The following is a 17,185-nucleotide window of genomic DNA, read 5'->3' as shown; positions in this document are numbered from 1 at the left end:
CTAGGTACTGCCAGAAGTCCTCTGCATGTCGAACACCAACAATCACATCAATGACACCTTTGGAGGCAGAGCTTGTTATAAAAGTAGGCATAGATTTTCAAAGATCTCTCATTTTTTCATAAACATTGACACATGTAGGCCCTGGGTCTGTGTTATATTTATGACAATTTTGGAACTGGCAGACATGTTGCCAGAAGTAAAGAATGCAGGGAGCAAGAGGGAGAGGGAGCTTTGACAGTTCACTCTCAATCCAGTGTTTGGCCAGGAGTGGGGATCTGGCAAGAATCTGTAGTATCGATGGTGACCGAAGGCTCTCAAGAGGGCTGAAATGCTACCCTGATTATCTAGATCAGTGGTTCTCAACCTTCCTAAAGCCGCAGCCCTGTAATATAGTTTATGTTGTGGTGACCCCTCCAATCATAAAATTATTTTCTTTGCTACTTCATAACTGTAGTTTGCTACTGTTATGAATCGGGCGACTCCTGTGAAAGGGTTGCTCAGCCCCCAAAGGGGTCGCGACCCCCAGGTTGAGAACCACTGAGAAAGTTTGTCATTCCTTAAGTAGGCTTATAGTACTTCCACTAATTGATATCAAGCAGTAAGTTCAAAGCCAACTCTAAAAATAAAATGACACAAGACTGAGAGACTGTAGCAGTGTTTCCCAACGTGAGTGATACTATGCCCTGGCGCAGAGCTACTTGAATGATCCAAGGGGGCTACAAGAACAGGTATCTGCACTGCACCCTGGATAGTGGGCGATAGCATGGAAGATTTCCATTGCCAGTTTGGTGCTGATGTTTTTCGTTTTGCTTTTTTCTGAAAAGGGCCAGTGGGCCAAAATCAACCAAAAAAATTAATGTGTTAAACAGGATGTTAAGCATGAAGCAAAACAAAATACATAGCTCCTTCCTTCAAAATATTTACCCAGCATATAAATATAATTAATGAGAATGAAAGATTAAAAATCAGATTTATAATGTAGAAAAAACCCAAAGAGGAATAAAATATGTTTGTGTATTATCTCCAAATTGCTTCTACAGTGACAGCAGATTTTTAAATGTAGTCATGGGAATTAGTATATAATGAAATAATATCCTCTGTATTGTAAAATATTTATTAACTTTACATTGCATAGTCTTTGAGAAAGATTGAAAGGGGCATAAAGTAAAAATTAAAACTTAATATCAAGATATCTGCATTAAAAATGCTAAAAAGAGATGAAAAACTATTTGGGGAGGCAATTGAATTTTCCCCAATTAGTTTCAGAAAGTTGGGTGAACCATAAGCAAGTGAAATGGACTACAGCATTAATGTAAATCCTAATTCACAGTACCTGTACCCTAGTAGCATCGTGGTTAATATGCGGGGCTGCTCGCCGCAAGGCCAACACTTTCGAATGACCAGGTTCTGTGCTGGAGAAAGATGAGGCTTTCTACTCATGTAAAAAGTTACAGTCTTGGGAACCCATAGGGGCAGTTCTACATGGTCCTATAAGGTTTCTATGAGTCAACGTTGATTTGATGGCAGTGAATTTTTGTTTTTGTATAAAATAACCCCCAAATTAATAATGTAAACAATTAACATGTTAAGTCAAAATACTATCATCTAAAATTATATCAATAATTGTTGTTATGAATGTGGGGAAAAAACTGTATCCTAAGTGAAGCCATCTGTGCTGCTCCAAACTTCTTGAAGTATTGAAGAGCAAAACTGTCACTTTGAGAACTGAGGCGCTCCTGATCCAAGCCATGGAATTTTCCATAGCCTCATACGCATCCGAAAGCTAGCCAACCAATAGGAAGACTGCAGAAGGAAGGAATTTGAATCATGGCGTTTGCAGACGTTACTGGAAGTACCATAGCCCGCCAGAGGAATGAACAAATCTATCTTCGAGGGGGTACACCCAGAATGCTCCTTGGAGGGGAGAACAGATGAGACTTCCTTTCACATATTTTGGACATGTCATCAGTCCTCGGGAAAGGACATGGCACCTGGTAAAGCAGAGAGACAGTGATAAAATGAAGAAAGGCCCTCGTCGTGGTGAATAGACACAGGGGACACATGGTAACAATTGTGAGCATGGCGCAGGGCCAGGCCGGCTTCATTCTGGTATGCATCAGAGCTGACATGATGGTATCCAACAACAACTTACGAAGATAATGATGTGTTGTCATTTTGCCCTTTTAATTACCAGATCTATTAACAAAACTTTCAACCCTCATTAATGCTTACCTTCTGTCCCATTAATCCTTGATTTCCAGGAAATCCTGGGATTCCCTAAAAAGATATGAGAAACACATAGTTTTTAAATTATAAAAATCTGATATTATATCATTAAAGAACAACTATAATAATTGAAATTTAACTTATATGTAATAATTTCAAATATACAAATTTAAAATGCAATCCTTCTCTGTGTAATAATCCAATTTTGGGGAAAAGAACATATGTATAAGAGATTCACCATTATATGAATTCTATTATTTAGAATTTTTAAATACTCTTTAAAAAGAGGAACTATGAGGAAATTAATATTTATTCTTTTTTTAGATCAACATAAGTGATAAAGTGATAAAGGCTGTTTTAACTTATTTCTACATTCCTTACTATGCATGATAAAAAATGCAGCCATCATCAAATAATGAGAATTCCAATTCAGTCAACCATTCCTAAGGGCCTCTCAATTCCATAGTCTTAATTAAAAATCACCAAAACTAAATGGTTTCCTCCAAACTTCACTACTTGTATTTTGTAAAATATGGCTATATTTACCCCAAATTATTATATTGCTTCTGCAATCATGCAAAACATAAAAACCACAGTTTAGGAGAGACAGAAAAATGGAATATTCACATGATTAAAACCAAATGTACAAGTTCTTCTGCAATATTCTGTGCAAAATGATTCTATCAATTTGGAGAGAAATTTAGCACATTTATTGGGGGAAAGTTGTAGTATGGTCAGCTAATTGATGCCCAAATGATCCTAGATAACAAAAACAGTGATGATCCTAATTTAATTCATTTATATCTTACTCAGTTTCTAAGCTCTATTTTTGGGGGAAGGGGAGCTGGGCGCTGAGGAGCATTTTTGTGGCCTTTGTATCTCTGTATAAATTTCTTTTTTTCCTTTGTTTAATAGTTTTATTGGACAATACTTCATAAAACATACAACTTAATATTTCAATCATATTAAAATTTGTGCAATCACCACCAAAATCAATTTCAGAAAAAGTTACTTCCTATGCTGGTTGTTAGTTACCCATCCGGCATTCTTCCCTGTCATGCCACAGGCAATTATCAATCCAGTTACTATCTCTACAGAAATCATGATGAAGTCAATTGTGGTGGATCTCCACCATAATTGACTTCATCATGATTTCTGTCTGATAGCAAAGTTTAAGCCATGTGGGACTCTGTTAATGGATATTGGACTTTCACTCCCATCCATGGCTTTCTGCAAACCAGGTGTTTAAATTATAAATTGTAATACTGTTACCTCTGTCTCATTTGGATTTTATAATTTACAGCCCTTGGATTCCACCGGTTAGTGTGCTTCTTTCATGTGGACTTAGTTGATGTTTCGCATAGATTGCTGCTTGTTTGAAGACAAGTCTGTAAGACCCCAGAAGCTATTGTTTCTCATAAATGACCTCATCTGGCTTCTCCACCACATTTTGCTAGAACACCCATGTCTTTAATCCTCTCTTCGTGAGGAAGAGCATCAAGGTGGACCAAGTCATTAGAATAAATGGATTCAAACCAGAATTGAGACCCCCAAATCCATTCATGTATCTATGATATATATGTGTTTCTGATTCACTTTACAAGCATCCAGATTTTTTTTAATGAGAGATCATTATAAATCATCTCCCTGGGGCATAGTGTAATCCTATTGATAATGCCATTAATTTAGCCAACGATATTGAATTTAAAACACTTTTGAGCAAAGGAAAGGCTGGCTTCAGACCCCAGTACATGTATTGGTGAATTGTACAGGTTAAACTCTTAATTTACACACACAATGGGAGATGACGATAGAGCAAAACTTTCCAAAAATCCTCAATCACAAAGGCAGAAGTATGCTAGGCAAATTAACGCATATCTTAAGAAAGCAAGAAAAGCATGAAGTATATGGCAGTGCTGGGCCACCTTTATTGGTCACCCTCCTAGCAAGGGATCCAAACCAAAGTCCAGGGACTACCAGTTACATAACCTTAGAACAGCAGCCACCGGCTTCTTCTCAGCCTTAAACACAAGGGAGTATGTCCATTCCTTAAATCTGTTACAGGTGACTTTGAAGGAAAGCCTAATTCTCTTGGTGGGGTTTCCACATCAACTTTTTCTGGCGTGGCCTATGGAGGATTTTTGTGCCAGTAGTATAGAGCACATGGTCTGCATCACCAAGGACTAAATAAAAATAGGTCAGAATTTCCAAATAGGAACCATAGTACCAAACGTATTTGCCCCTTGGGTTCTGTTTAAGTGTTGTTAAGCGATTCTTCCTAACGGACAGTTGTCCCACCTGGTTAATACACCAACAGAAATCAAATCACCTTCTAGATAGGCATGCCCTCAAGCCTACCTTGACACGAAGTTCCAGTAGGGTTCACTTATCAGTCCTGTATCTGTTGATTTAGGGGGACCTTAGCACACGGACTAAGATGACCTAGCGAAGATGAGCCCTCATCCGCTGAAGTGGTTTTTAAGATGCACATGTGAAGAAGGTACTGCAGGATTCCTGGGCAGGAGGCAGGCTACCTCCTGAGAACAGGGGGCTGCCTTAGTCCTGGTGTCTACCCTTAAGAGTAATGAACTCACACAGTATGTGTCCTTCTGTGATTGACTAACTTCACTCAGCATAATGGTTCCAGCTCCATCTATGCTACGAGGTGTGTTATGGTCTTGTCACTGGTTTTCAGAGATGCACAGTATTCCCCTGTGTGTAGATTTCTTAATCTACCCTTCTACTGATAGGTATTTGGGCTGTTTCCACCTTTTTCTATTGTAAACTATTTGGTAAAGAACATGAGGCATGATGTGTCTGCCCTTGTTCTCTCTCTTATTTCTTTGGGGAATATGTCCAGCAAAGGTATTGCTGCCTTATATGATACTTATTGTTGATTTCAGGTGTAACCAGTTCCAACCCAGAGCGAACACCACAATCTCATCCTGGATCAGCCTCACAATAGTCCGATGGCTGATCCCCTTGTTGCGGCCACTGCGTGAATCTATCTTGTTGTTGGACTTCCTCATTGACCCTACCCTTCACCAAGGATGATGTCCTTCTCCAGGCATTGGTCCTTCCTGACAAGATGCCTCAAGTATGTAAGATGAAATCTCACCATTCTGGCCTCTAAGAGCACTTGGGACATAGATTTATCAGACAGATCAGTTTATTCTTTTAGAAGTCCATGGTAGTTACATTTTTTTCTCCAGTTCTACACTGCAAATGCATTGATTTTATTATTCAATAGTCAACTTTCACATGCACATGAGGCTATTGAAAGTACCATGGCTTGGGTCAGGCCCACCTTAGACCTCAAGGTAATATCTTTGTTTTTCAATACTCTAATGCAGTAGAATTACAGTTTGTAATGCACATTTTGATCTTTTAAGTGATGCTTCAGTGAGCATTGGTTTTGGATCCAAGCAAGACAAAATCTTTGACAGCCTCAATCTCACCTCTATTCATTAATGATGTTTCTTATTGTTCCGGTTGTGAGGATTTGGTTCCTCTTTACATTGGTGTCATCCATACTGAAGGATCCAATCCTTGATCTTCATCAAGGGCTTCAAGCCTTCTTCACTTTCAGTAAGCAAGGCTGTGTCATCTGTATATCACAGGTTGTTACTAAGCCTCCCTACAATTCTGATGCTGCATTCTTCTTCATGTGATCCAGTTTCCCTGATGATTTGTTCAGCATAGAGATTGAATAAGTATGGTGAGAGACTACATCGCTGATGCACACCTTTCCTGATTCACACCATGCAGTAGTCCCTTGTTCTGTTCCCACAACTGTCTAGTGGGCTTGTAAATATGGAAAGCTTATGGCATTACATGAAGCAACTGGGCCACCACTTGTCCGTAGCTTTTTCATACTGTGGTGGCTTGCGAGTCGCTGTGAAGCTGGAAGAGACAGTTGTGGGAACAGAACAAGGTTCCATCTCTCCAGCATTTGTTGATCTGTATTTTTTTATTTGGGCTATCAGAGTGCGTGTACTCGCATAATTATTTTTATTTTCATCTCCCTGATTGCGAGCATAAGTTTATTAGCCAGTGGAATGCCATCCTTTGTGCATTATTCTTTTTCTTTGCTCACCTTTTAATTAGATTGTTTTTTTCTTACTGAGGTGTTGCAAAATTCTATAAAGTTTAGTAATTAATTCCTTGTCTGTTGTGCCATTGCTGTTCCCTCTCCCCACCCCCCATTCTTTAGACTCTTGTTTTATTCTTTTGAGTGGTAAAAGGTCCGATTTTTCCTGCACCATTTGTTGAACAGATTGTCCCTCTCCCATTTTTGGAAAAAAATTAATTACATGTAGGTGGATGCTTTTGTGTTGTTTTTCCTGTTCCCTCGGTCTCTGTATGAATCATTCTACCAATATCAGCTGTTTTGATTATGGTGGCTTGTAGCAGATTTTGATAGGGTAGTTCAAGGCCTCCTACTTTGTTCTCTTTCTTGAAAAGTTCCGTGTTTGTCCTGGGTCTCTTCCCACTCCCTGTGAAGTTAATCATTAGTTTAACCACTTCTTTAAAGAATGAAATTAGAATTTGACCGTGGTGAGATTCAAATAACTTAACAACCAGTTCACTGCCCTCATGACTGTTTTATGTGTTAAAAAAAGATATACTAAAAGGTAGTTTATTATTTCATATAGTTAATACATAATAAGAATAATGAAAGAGGTACACATTACAAAGGAGTAAGGAATGTAAATGTGTGATTGCCACATTGGGTGACTGCCAGTCATCCACCTTAGAAAGAACCCTGATTCCAAGCGCTATTTTAACAACTGGTGCACAGAACTCAACAAATAATAAGGTATTGGTTCTGCTGAGCCAATAAGAGCAGGATAAATCCCACCACTGGAATTAAATCTGAATTTTGTGATATCTCCAGATTGCGTTGCGTAGTATCGAAATTTTCGCAATATAAAGTCTTCCTAACCATGAACACAGAATATTTTTCCATTTGTGTAGGTTCAGTGGGGGGGGGGGTTCTTTTAATATTCTCTTGTAGTTTTCTTTGTATGGGTATTTTGTTTCTTTGGTTCGGTTTTATTCTTAGGTAATTCATCTGTGGGTACCTGTTGTAAATGGTGTTGTTTGCTTTATTTCTTTTTTAGAGCTCTCTTCATGAATACTTGGTAGAATTCCCCTGTGAAGCCAACTGTTTATGGGATTTTCTTGATTAGAATTTCATTGATGACCTTCTCTAGTTTTTCTTTTATTATTGGTATTTTCGGTTTTCAACATCTGTCAGCATTAATTTGGACGATTGGTGTATTTCTAGGTAGTTGTCCATTTCGTCTAGATTATCAACCCTGTTGGAGTATAGTCTTTCAAGGTGCTGTTACTATTCTTTTTAACACACTTGGATCTCTTCTTGTGTCACCTTTGTCATCTCTAATTCTAGATATTAATATCTTCGCTTTCTTGTCCTTTGTCGAGTTTGCCATTGGTTGGTCAATCTTGCTACTGGTTTAACAAAAGGCCATCTTCTTGTCTTGTTGATTTTTTCCCATCATTTTTCTCTTTTCCAGTTCATTTATTTCTGCTTTGGTATTTATTCTTTTCTTGTTTATAGAGGGTTTATGTTTCCTTTGCTCTTGTGGCTGAAGGTATTGTGCTAAGGAATTGATTTTGGATAGCTACTCTTTTTTCAGGTGTACGTTAATTGCTATAAATTGCCTTTTCATACCTGTTTTTGCTATGTCTCAAAAGGCTTGGGTATGATGCATTATCATTCTCACATTTAAGGGATTCTTAAACTTCCTCTCTATGTTGTCTAGTCTCCAGGCATTTTAAGTAGTATGTTGTTCAGACTCCATGTGCTTGTCTCTAGGTTCCTTTTTTTTTTTTTTGGTTTCCAGTTTAATAGCATCGTGACTTGAGAAAATGGATGATAGTATTGCTATGTTTTTAAATGTGTTGAGGTATTTATTCTTTATGACAATTCAATTGAAATATACAACTACATTTTTTCTTATACATTATACATTGAATGGCTGGTAGAGCAGGATATTTGAAAGAAAAGGAAATTCTTATACATACGTGTTGATTCTCTGTTAAAGAAGAAAAACCATTTGGCTTCTTCAGTATTTCCTTGAAGTCCTTTTGCACTGGAAGGGCTTTCAAAGAATAGTAGCACTCTTTAGTAAATCAAGGAGCCCTGTCAGTGTAGTGGAGCTCATGTGAGCTGTTAACCCACCATTCACTCCACAGGAGTAAGATCAGGTCTATCGCTCCTCTGAACAGCCTCACCAACCCTCAGGGGGTGTTGTGTACGGTTACTCTGAGTTGGAACCTCTCTTACAGTAATGTTTTCCTTAGTAAATCAGGGAAAATTTTATAGTTGTCATTAGTAATAAGACTAAGTATCTTCTACTACAGGAGAGTCTGCATTTTGATTTTCATATATTGAAGAAAGTCACATAATGACAAGCAAGTTAGCCACAAATATAGTGAAAGCCAAAAGCACATAGTTCTAGTTTTGAAATATGAATGTGAACCATACATTAGAATCTGTGTGAATTATATTTAGCTCAACTCGATTGGCCACTCATAGCACTAGGAAATTGCAGAGCACACAAGTTTCATGTGAACAATGACTACCACCAAGAGTCTTCAAATCTAATGAAGAAGATAGGAATTTCTAAGCATAGTAATTCAAGAATGGTATAGACAATATATTTTAAGTAGCATTATAAAATGCCAGCAAAGTATACACAAAAAGCACGGTTAAAATACAGTAATATTTTGTAAGAACACAAAATCATTGGATTTTAAACCTAAAGGTAAAAAGATGGTATCAATGATATATTTCTACTGTTACAGCAGAACTTTGAATAACAATTGACAGTGTAAGATATGAAAATAATATTTATAATTTATCAAGGGTTCAAAAGGGTGGTAGGGTAGAAATGAAGGGAAAATAGGAGCTGATAACAAGGGCTCAAGTAGAAAGAAAATGTTTTGAAAATGATGATGGCAACATGTGTAAAAATGTACTTGATAAAATTTATGTATGGATTGTTGTAAGAGCTGTAAGAGGCCCCAATAAAATGATTTATAAAAAATGTAAAAGAGAAAAACAAACAAAAAGACATATCTGAGAAGAATCACTGCATTTGAAGCGCGGTGCTGAAAGGAGCGATGGAAGTACTGCAGACCGCCAAAAGAACGACCTCATCTTAGAAGAGGATATCCAGAATGCTCCTCAGATGCAATGATGCTACCTTAGGTTGCCTTCTCTAGAGAAGCAAAGCCACTGACACTTGTGAGTGCTGTGTATAGAAAGAGATTGATATCAAGAAGTGGGTTTCGCAGTTGAAGTCATAGGCAAACCCACTGTGGTTCCAGCCAGGCTTCTCCTGACTCCCAGGAGCTGATGAATGGGAAGCAGGAAGACAAAGCAGAATCAGCAAGAGAAAGGGGGGGGGGGGGGCTGCAGAGGTCAAAAGTCAGCCAGTAAGCTCACTGTTGTAGTCACTGGCGGTTCCTGGGATCAGTGGGTGATGCAACAGGAGCTCCAGCAGAAGAGGAAGGGCCAAACAGCGTTTGATCCGACTTGGTCTTTGTCTCTTATACCAAAAGGCTTATGACACCAAGGTGTGTCATCGGGGTAGAATGCAAGTGATAAATTGTGCTCCACCACAATCCTCATCCAAGATTGTCTAGTTGACAAAATATCGAACCATTACAGATGATGAAACTCACATACTCTGGACACGTGATCAGAAGAGACCAATACTTGGAAAGTGACATCATGCTGTTGAACTGGAAAGGCAGGAAACGCAAGACCATCTACAAGAGGGATTGACACAGCCCCTGCAAGAATAGTCTTACAGATCCCAATGGAAAGTTTTCACAACAGTGTTTCACTCTATTGTAGATGGGGTTCCGATGAGCAGGAACTGACTTGACAACACTGACAACAACATCAATGTAGAGAATGCACAGTTTTGATGTCATGAATTAGGATAAACAGTGTTAAAAAGCAAAAGCTTTGATATCAAAAGTCTATAATTTAACATAAAATCACTAATAACTATCCTCATCCAAATACACACACACATAAATTCAGGATGCATTCTCACTTAATAAAAAATATACACCTGAAAAATCTTATCTGCTGCAAGACAGTCAGACATTGGTCTAGGCTGGAAACTGGTACAGCTATGTTCTTGCAGTCTTCTCGATACCAAAATCTCTAAAGGGAACAGGCAACATGTTGACACCTCGGGGAAGCTAGATTTCCTATGGCACTAAGTCCTTCATGTCTTAAATTTCCACCACTTTCAAAGTCTCTATGATGTTACAGTCAATCTGCAATAGTGGAGGAATTACAGATATCTAGAATGTATGCCTGTTTCTCAAGCCGATCCCAGTGTCATCAGACCACATCTTTACTCTGGAGCAAAGCAGAATGATTCTCAGGCATCCCTGAACAACTCACTGGTCTCTATCCCAAAAGATTTTCAGTATTCATTTATCCACAGTTCATTCTTCTTATCTAAGTTATGAGGCTGCTATGAGCATCAACTCAATGGTAGTGGCAATCTAAGTGTTATAATTAAGACTATGCGGCAACTTGGCTGGGCCAGGATACTCAGTGGTTTAGCAATTAAGATCTATTAATTATCCATTAGGTAATCTAATATAATGTAATTAACTCCATAATTAAGAAACTAATTTAAGTTACTGAATTATTCTAATAATTAGCTTGGTTAGTGTTAGGATATCAAAACAAACTCATGACCATCAAGTCAGTTCTATTGACCCTATAGGACAGGTTAGAGCACCCCCTTTAGGTTTCCAAGACTTTAAATATTTGAAGAAGTAGAAAGTCTTGGCTTTCTCCCATGTTACCATGTAGTCAGAAATAATCTCATATAATATATCAGATAATGAGATATTAAAAATAGCTTGAGAGATTCCAGATAAATAAAATAGTTTCTTCCTCTTTTTATACTTCAAATTAGTTAAATATCAGCATATATTTCAAGGATATCAAAATAAATCATAATACCTATGTCTGATTTTGCTAAGAGTTATTAAATGAGTGATATTTTTTACCAATTATAAGTAAAATATGCATATGGTTATTATATAACACAATTAATATAATAAATTATAAAACTGAGTCATATAAGTGACTCTTGACAACCTGGTTAATATATGAGCATCCAGGAATTAAAAGACTATTAAGAGCGTTAGAAAAACTGAAATCTTATTAATGACCTGGATAATATTTTCTTGGACTCCCAATGACAATACCAAAATTGAAAAAGTTTTTCCAATTTATATTAGCAGACATGATGTAGAACAATTTGAAAGTTACCAGTTTGCTGATCCAAAAAGTATTTAGTGACAATTACTTCATACCGCAATCACTTTTCCAAACAAACAATTTTATATTTCATTTTTGGCCCATGTGGTTTGGGGTTCAGGCAACTGTGAAAAAGCATAAGTAAAGACAGAAACGAGTATTTTATTTGGGTAAGGATAAATTTCCTCCACTTCTGTGATTTCATTTGGGGTTTAAAGAAGAGCAGAAAGTCAACTGGAAAATCCTGCATAATGTTGTGGTGAAGCAATTTTGACCTGAAAAACTTCTAGAAGCTTCTCATCAGCCATTTAAACCAATCACTGTGTTAAAAGGAAGTTATTAAGAATAGAAATTCCTACAGATGTGCTTTATACAATTGATGTATGTATGGATTATGATAAGAGTTGTATGAGTCCCTAATAAAATGTTAAAAGAAAAAAATAGAAATTCCATCTGTGGACAATTTGACATCCCCTCACAGAGGGTCATAGGGAAGAGACGAGCCAGTTAGGGTGCAGCATAGTACCGATGAAGCACACAACTTTCCTCTAGCTCTTTGGTGCTTCCTTCCCCCAACTATCATGACCTCAATTCTACCTTACAAATTGGATTAGACCAGAGCATGCACACTGCTACAGATAAGAGCCTGCAACACAGGGAATCCAGGATAGATAAACCTCTCAGGGCCAACAAGGACAGTAGAGATACTGGAGGATTAGGGGAGGGTGGGGGGAGTAAGGGGGTAATCAATCACAAGGATCAAACTAGAACTCCCTTCCAGAAGGACAAATAATGGGAAAGTGGGTGAGGAGTGACAGAGGACAATGTAAGATATGGAAAAATTAATCTATAATTTATCAATGATTCATGATAAAGGGTGGGTGGGGGAAAGAGGGGGAAAATGATGAGCTGATATTATGGGTTCAAGTGGGAAGAGAATGCTTTGAAAATGATTATGGAGGCATATATGCAAATATGCTTGACACATTGGCGGAGTGTATGAATGTGATAAGAGATGTAAGAGCCCCCAGTAAATGTATTTTTTAAAAAGAATAGAAATTCATACATTAGAATAGAGGTTTTGGTTCCTATTATCCAGAGACCACAGTATAATTATGAAAATGTATCCACAATACATTATTTAGAAAATAGATTACATCATACCTTTACCTTACCCCTGAAATTGGAGCATCTTGGATTGAATCTTCTTTTAAGCAGTTAAATAGATGCAATATAGCAAACATATATCAAATCCATTTTTATCTAAAAATGTCAACTTTTCTACACTGTGGCAGAAATATTTACTATCACACAGTTATCAAAATATTGTCTTGTGTTATGTCAAGACATGGTTAGTTCATTCCTAAAGATTCCATGAAAACACAAATGTTTTATACTTATAAAAATGTGCTCACTTATAAAATGATTATCAGTAAAGAGTGAAACACTTAAGAGTGTAGACACTGGAGTTAGCCAGGCCATTTACCTAGCATCCACCTGATCCTAGGCCAATTATTTAAGTTTCAAAATCTTACTCTGCCCATGTTATACGTGGGAAAAATAGTAGAACCTATTCCTACAGATTTTACTTGAGATCAAATAATTATCACAAGTGTTTCCAGTACCTTGGAGTATATTGAATAAACATTTGCACCTATTTGTACAGCTGCTGCCTGACCAGTGGCAATTTTGAAATAGATGCTATCAAACTCTCTGTGTCTTACATTTTGTCTTTCTCAACAAAAAAAAATTTTAAGGTAAGGTGGTCTTTTTTTGCCTTTCCATCCATTCTGTAGGTTCCCTAGCCTCATGTTTAAAGTTTTCAACTGAATCCAAAGAGGACTTTGGCCATCTCTGTCTTCCAAGGGAGAAGGCGAAGGTGAGGTGGCGGACCACCAGGAGGTCACCGACCTCTTTTCTTATGGTAGATTGAGAGCCTAAAAACACAAAATAGACCTCTTTTCTTAGACTGAGAGTCTAAAGATGCAAAGTGACTCTTGCTTTTTAAATATTTCAGGTATATTTTACCAGTATTTGGTCAGGAAATGTGACCAAGGCCTTCAAATATATTTGCTGAACCTTACAAGGTTTTGTCAATCTTTTTCTCAAATCTATAATACCAGAAAAATCATGATTTGTAGAAGAATACTCTGTGGTTTGGTAACTAAAGGGAACACATTCACATTCTCAGCTGACAAATCCCAAAGAAACCAATAAACAAGTACTTGCGATAAGCTCTTAAGATAGAAATGATGCATTCGACTACCCGTATATTCTCCAAACCAAATTGCCTGCACCATAATCCATTCTGACTTCCAGCGACCCAAAGGGTAGAAGAGTCCCCCAGGGATTTCTGAGGCTGCCAGTCTTTATGGGAGCAAACAATTCCCCCTTAGAGTCGCTTAGTGCATTCAAATGGCTGACTTTGTAGTTCGCCACTCAATAAAATACCCACTACCAGGGCCCCAAGTACATCCTGGTTAATCCTTAAGGGGAAAAGAAGCAATCTAAGTAGCTTTTGATGCATTTTTTCTCCCTGACTTATAGACCTGAACCTACGTGGAATGGGACCCAAATGAGCCACACAAAATAACTTAAAACAGTACAGATTTACGGCTGTGTATATGTCTGTATAACAGAAAATGCCATCCGTTTAATATTCTACATTACAGAGCTACTCCCAGAACATCTTCTGACACTTCTCCGCTGCACGAATAGGTATTTCTAAGTTGTTTTAAGACGGGTATGTATTACCAAGAACTTTAATGCTACAAAGGTATCACTTTGGATAAACCCAAAGAAGACAAACATTTAACACAGTAAAATAACTCAGTGAAAACCCAGAGGACGAGGATCTGTAAACAGGAAAGGAAGGACAGAGGGACAGAGAGACAGGCAGTCTCTGAGTCGCCTTATCAAGCAAAAGCCATTTAACCACCCTGGGCCCAAACAATCAGAAAAAAAAAACCCTTCCCATTTATTTCAACTTGGAAAGTGAGATCACATATGTGGAATATATCTGTGAGCTTAAAGCTTAGTGTTGTACATAGGATTCCATTTTAAAAGAAAAAAATGCAAAATGAAACCAATTCTTCTTAAATTGACTCTGACCCACTGAGAACCTAAAACAAAGTGCGGCATATTCACTGTGCGTGTGGCATGCTGCTGAATTATTTAAAACTATATAATATATTAAATGAGCCTGTATTTAATAATCATATCTAATTTGAAATTGTACATTTAAAATTTTTAATTAATACATAATTTATAACCTCATTTTATATTATAACCTTATTTTAACTTATCATTTATATATTGTCATCTATATCACTATACCACAAGCACAGATCCTGGGAGGACTTTTATTTTATCTACAATGAAATCGTTTCCAATATTCAAGAATCAGATAAGTTATATGTTATTTAAACTTTTGTATAGCATTCAAAAAATGGAAATTATCACAATTACAACAATGCAGCTACCATAACCATCATATCAAAACTAGTTAAAGAGCAATACCAAAAAATGAAACCTACAGTGATCTGTTATATCCATATATGTGATTGTGCAATAATATTAGCAAATGAAATATAGCATGCATTAATGTAGGAGTTGAGCATCATCTAGTAGGATTGACTTCAGGAGTGCAGAGATTTATTTTTTAGCATTAGGAAATATATCCTTATGTTCATAGTATTAGTAGTTTATTAATATGGCATGTTAATGGTTTAGAAGAGAAAATTAACTATCTTCAAAGATACTAAGAAATATATTTTACAAAATTTATCATGCAATATTTATTTTATAATTCATAATACAGGAAAAAATGAGAACTTTTTAAGCCTGAAGTTCAATTGGAAACCAAATGGAAACTCCAGACAATCCACCTTAAAATGAATAATAAAGAATAGGTTATGTTTTAAAGTAGTAATTTCAATCAGGAGAAATATACCCTCCTGGCAAAATTCAGAAATATATGTAACACCTTAAGAGAAGGGTTATCTGAAATCCATCTAGGCTATAACTTGAATGAAATTGTCTTAGAGTTGGATATGGTAAAATATCCATAGTACTATGGCATTTGTAGACAGCTTCAACAGCCCAAGGAGTTTGGCAGTTTGACAAGGTTATCTTTCCAGCTAACATTTTGTTCATTTTCTCAGACAAAAGTGAAATTGACTTTTCTAAAATAAAAATTATCATCTCTAGAATTAAATACTATTTTATTTTAAAATTCTGTATTGGTTTTAAAGCAGATTTCTAAAACAAATAAAAACCTATTTTTATTAAACACTGAAGATATAAATCAAAAATGATATTTGTATCACTTAATATTTGTCGTATAAATAAATTCAGTTTTATTCAGTTGTATATAAGTGATATCTTTTTTCAAAGTTGCTTCTAATATTTTTGTCAATAGTTAAAAATAAAATATTCTATTTTCACTAAAGAACTGATTTATTTGGAAACATGTATTTACATTATCATTCATGGTAATATTAAAGCTTACTTAGTAAGCAGGATAATAAAAAGCACATTTAGCCTAAAGAGATAGTAAGAAGCTATTATTCTATTCTCTTTGATCAATAATACCAAAATCAGTTGTTCTGAATAAGAACTTTTTGTTTCTATATCTGCTTCATAGTTTATTTATCAACCTGCCTCACATCCTGTATAATCATTAGTGATTACACTTTATTTATTTATATCAAACTTATTCAGATTCCCATAGGGTATCTGTTAAAATGCAGATTCCTAGACATCTGATCCAAATTCTGATTAATTAACACTAGAATGGGCCTACAAATCTGAATTTTAATAGCCAGCTCAGATGATGCTGGTTAGGGTACTTTGTGGATCACTATTTCAAAACCACTGTTCCACATAGTGAGAGGGTGTGGAGGGGGGTGGGCTGGGAACAAGGAGACACACCTGAAAACTCTCTATAATTAAGGTGTTAAACTAGAATACAAGAAGATTTCAATTTGATTTGGGATTATCTGTCTTTTACATTTTTAAATAATCTATTTTATCCCTTTCTACTGAAAAACTATCAGGCTTTTATAAAAATTAATAACACTCCCCTTTTCATGACCAACTCCACTCTGTTAAATAATTTTTAAGAATCTTAACCCACCATAGCATTTCTATATACTATGGTATACATAGCATATAGGTTTTTTTTACAATAGGTTTATGGGTGACATTCTCTAGTTTTTCAAACATGACATTGTATGTTTCATATCGTGTACATTCTATGACTGCTCAAGCGAATGTTAGAGCCCGAGCCCATAAGCGTGAGTCAAAAACTATTGCACAAAGCCATAGAAGTACACCACACTTTTAAAAAGATATCAATATGTGAAATTATCGTTTCTTGACCTAAGTCATGGTTCAGTAAACTTTTGAGATGGAAGCTCCAATCCTGTCCCTCACAATTAAAAAAGTATTCAAGAGTCATAAATATATTCTTGTAAAGCTGAATAATTGCCTTTAAAATTTGTATAAATGAAACTATGCTAGTTTTATTTTCCATTGCAATTTTACTTCAGAGCCACATGTACATACAAAGAGAGCCCTATGTGGCTCATGACCTCTGATCCAAGTCTGTATAGATCTGAAGGAAGTGCT

At 36.4% G+C, this 17,185-nt stretch overlaps 1 protein-coding gene across 1 annotated transcript in view; it reads right to left on the bottom strand.

The window, feature by feature from the left end:
- COL21A1 (collagen type XXI alpha 1 chain) overlaps window positions 1–17,185 on the bottom strand; it is a 186,268-nt gene that overhangs the window by 26,622 nt on the left and 142,461 nt on the right. Inside the window, exon 18 of the mRNA XM_075554963.1 lies at window positions 2,233–2,277. Within this exon, the coding sequence (XP_075411078.1) occupies window positions 2,233–2,277 (45 nt within the window). The remainder of the gene's footprint in view (window positions 1–2,232; window positions 2,278–17,185) is intronic.

This window comes from Tenrec ecaudatus, chromosome 7, assembly GCF_050624435.1.
Source record: "Tenrec ecaudatus isolate mTenEca1 chromosome 7, mTenEca1.hap1, whole genome shotgun sequence".
Lineage (NCBI taxonomy): Eukaryota > Metazoa > Chordata > Mammalia > Afrosoricida > Tenrecidae > Tenrec > Tenrec ecaudatus.
This window is presented reverse-complemented; position numbering and strand designations above follow the sequence as displayed.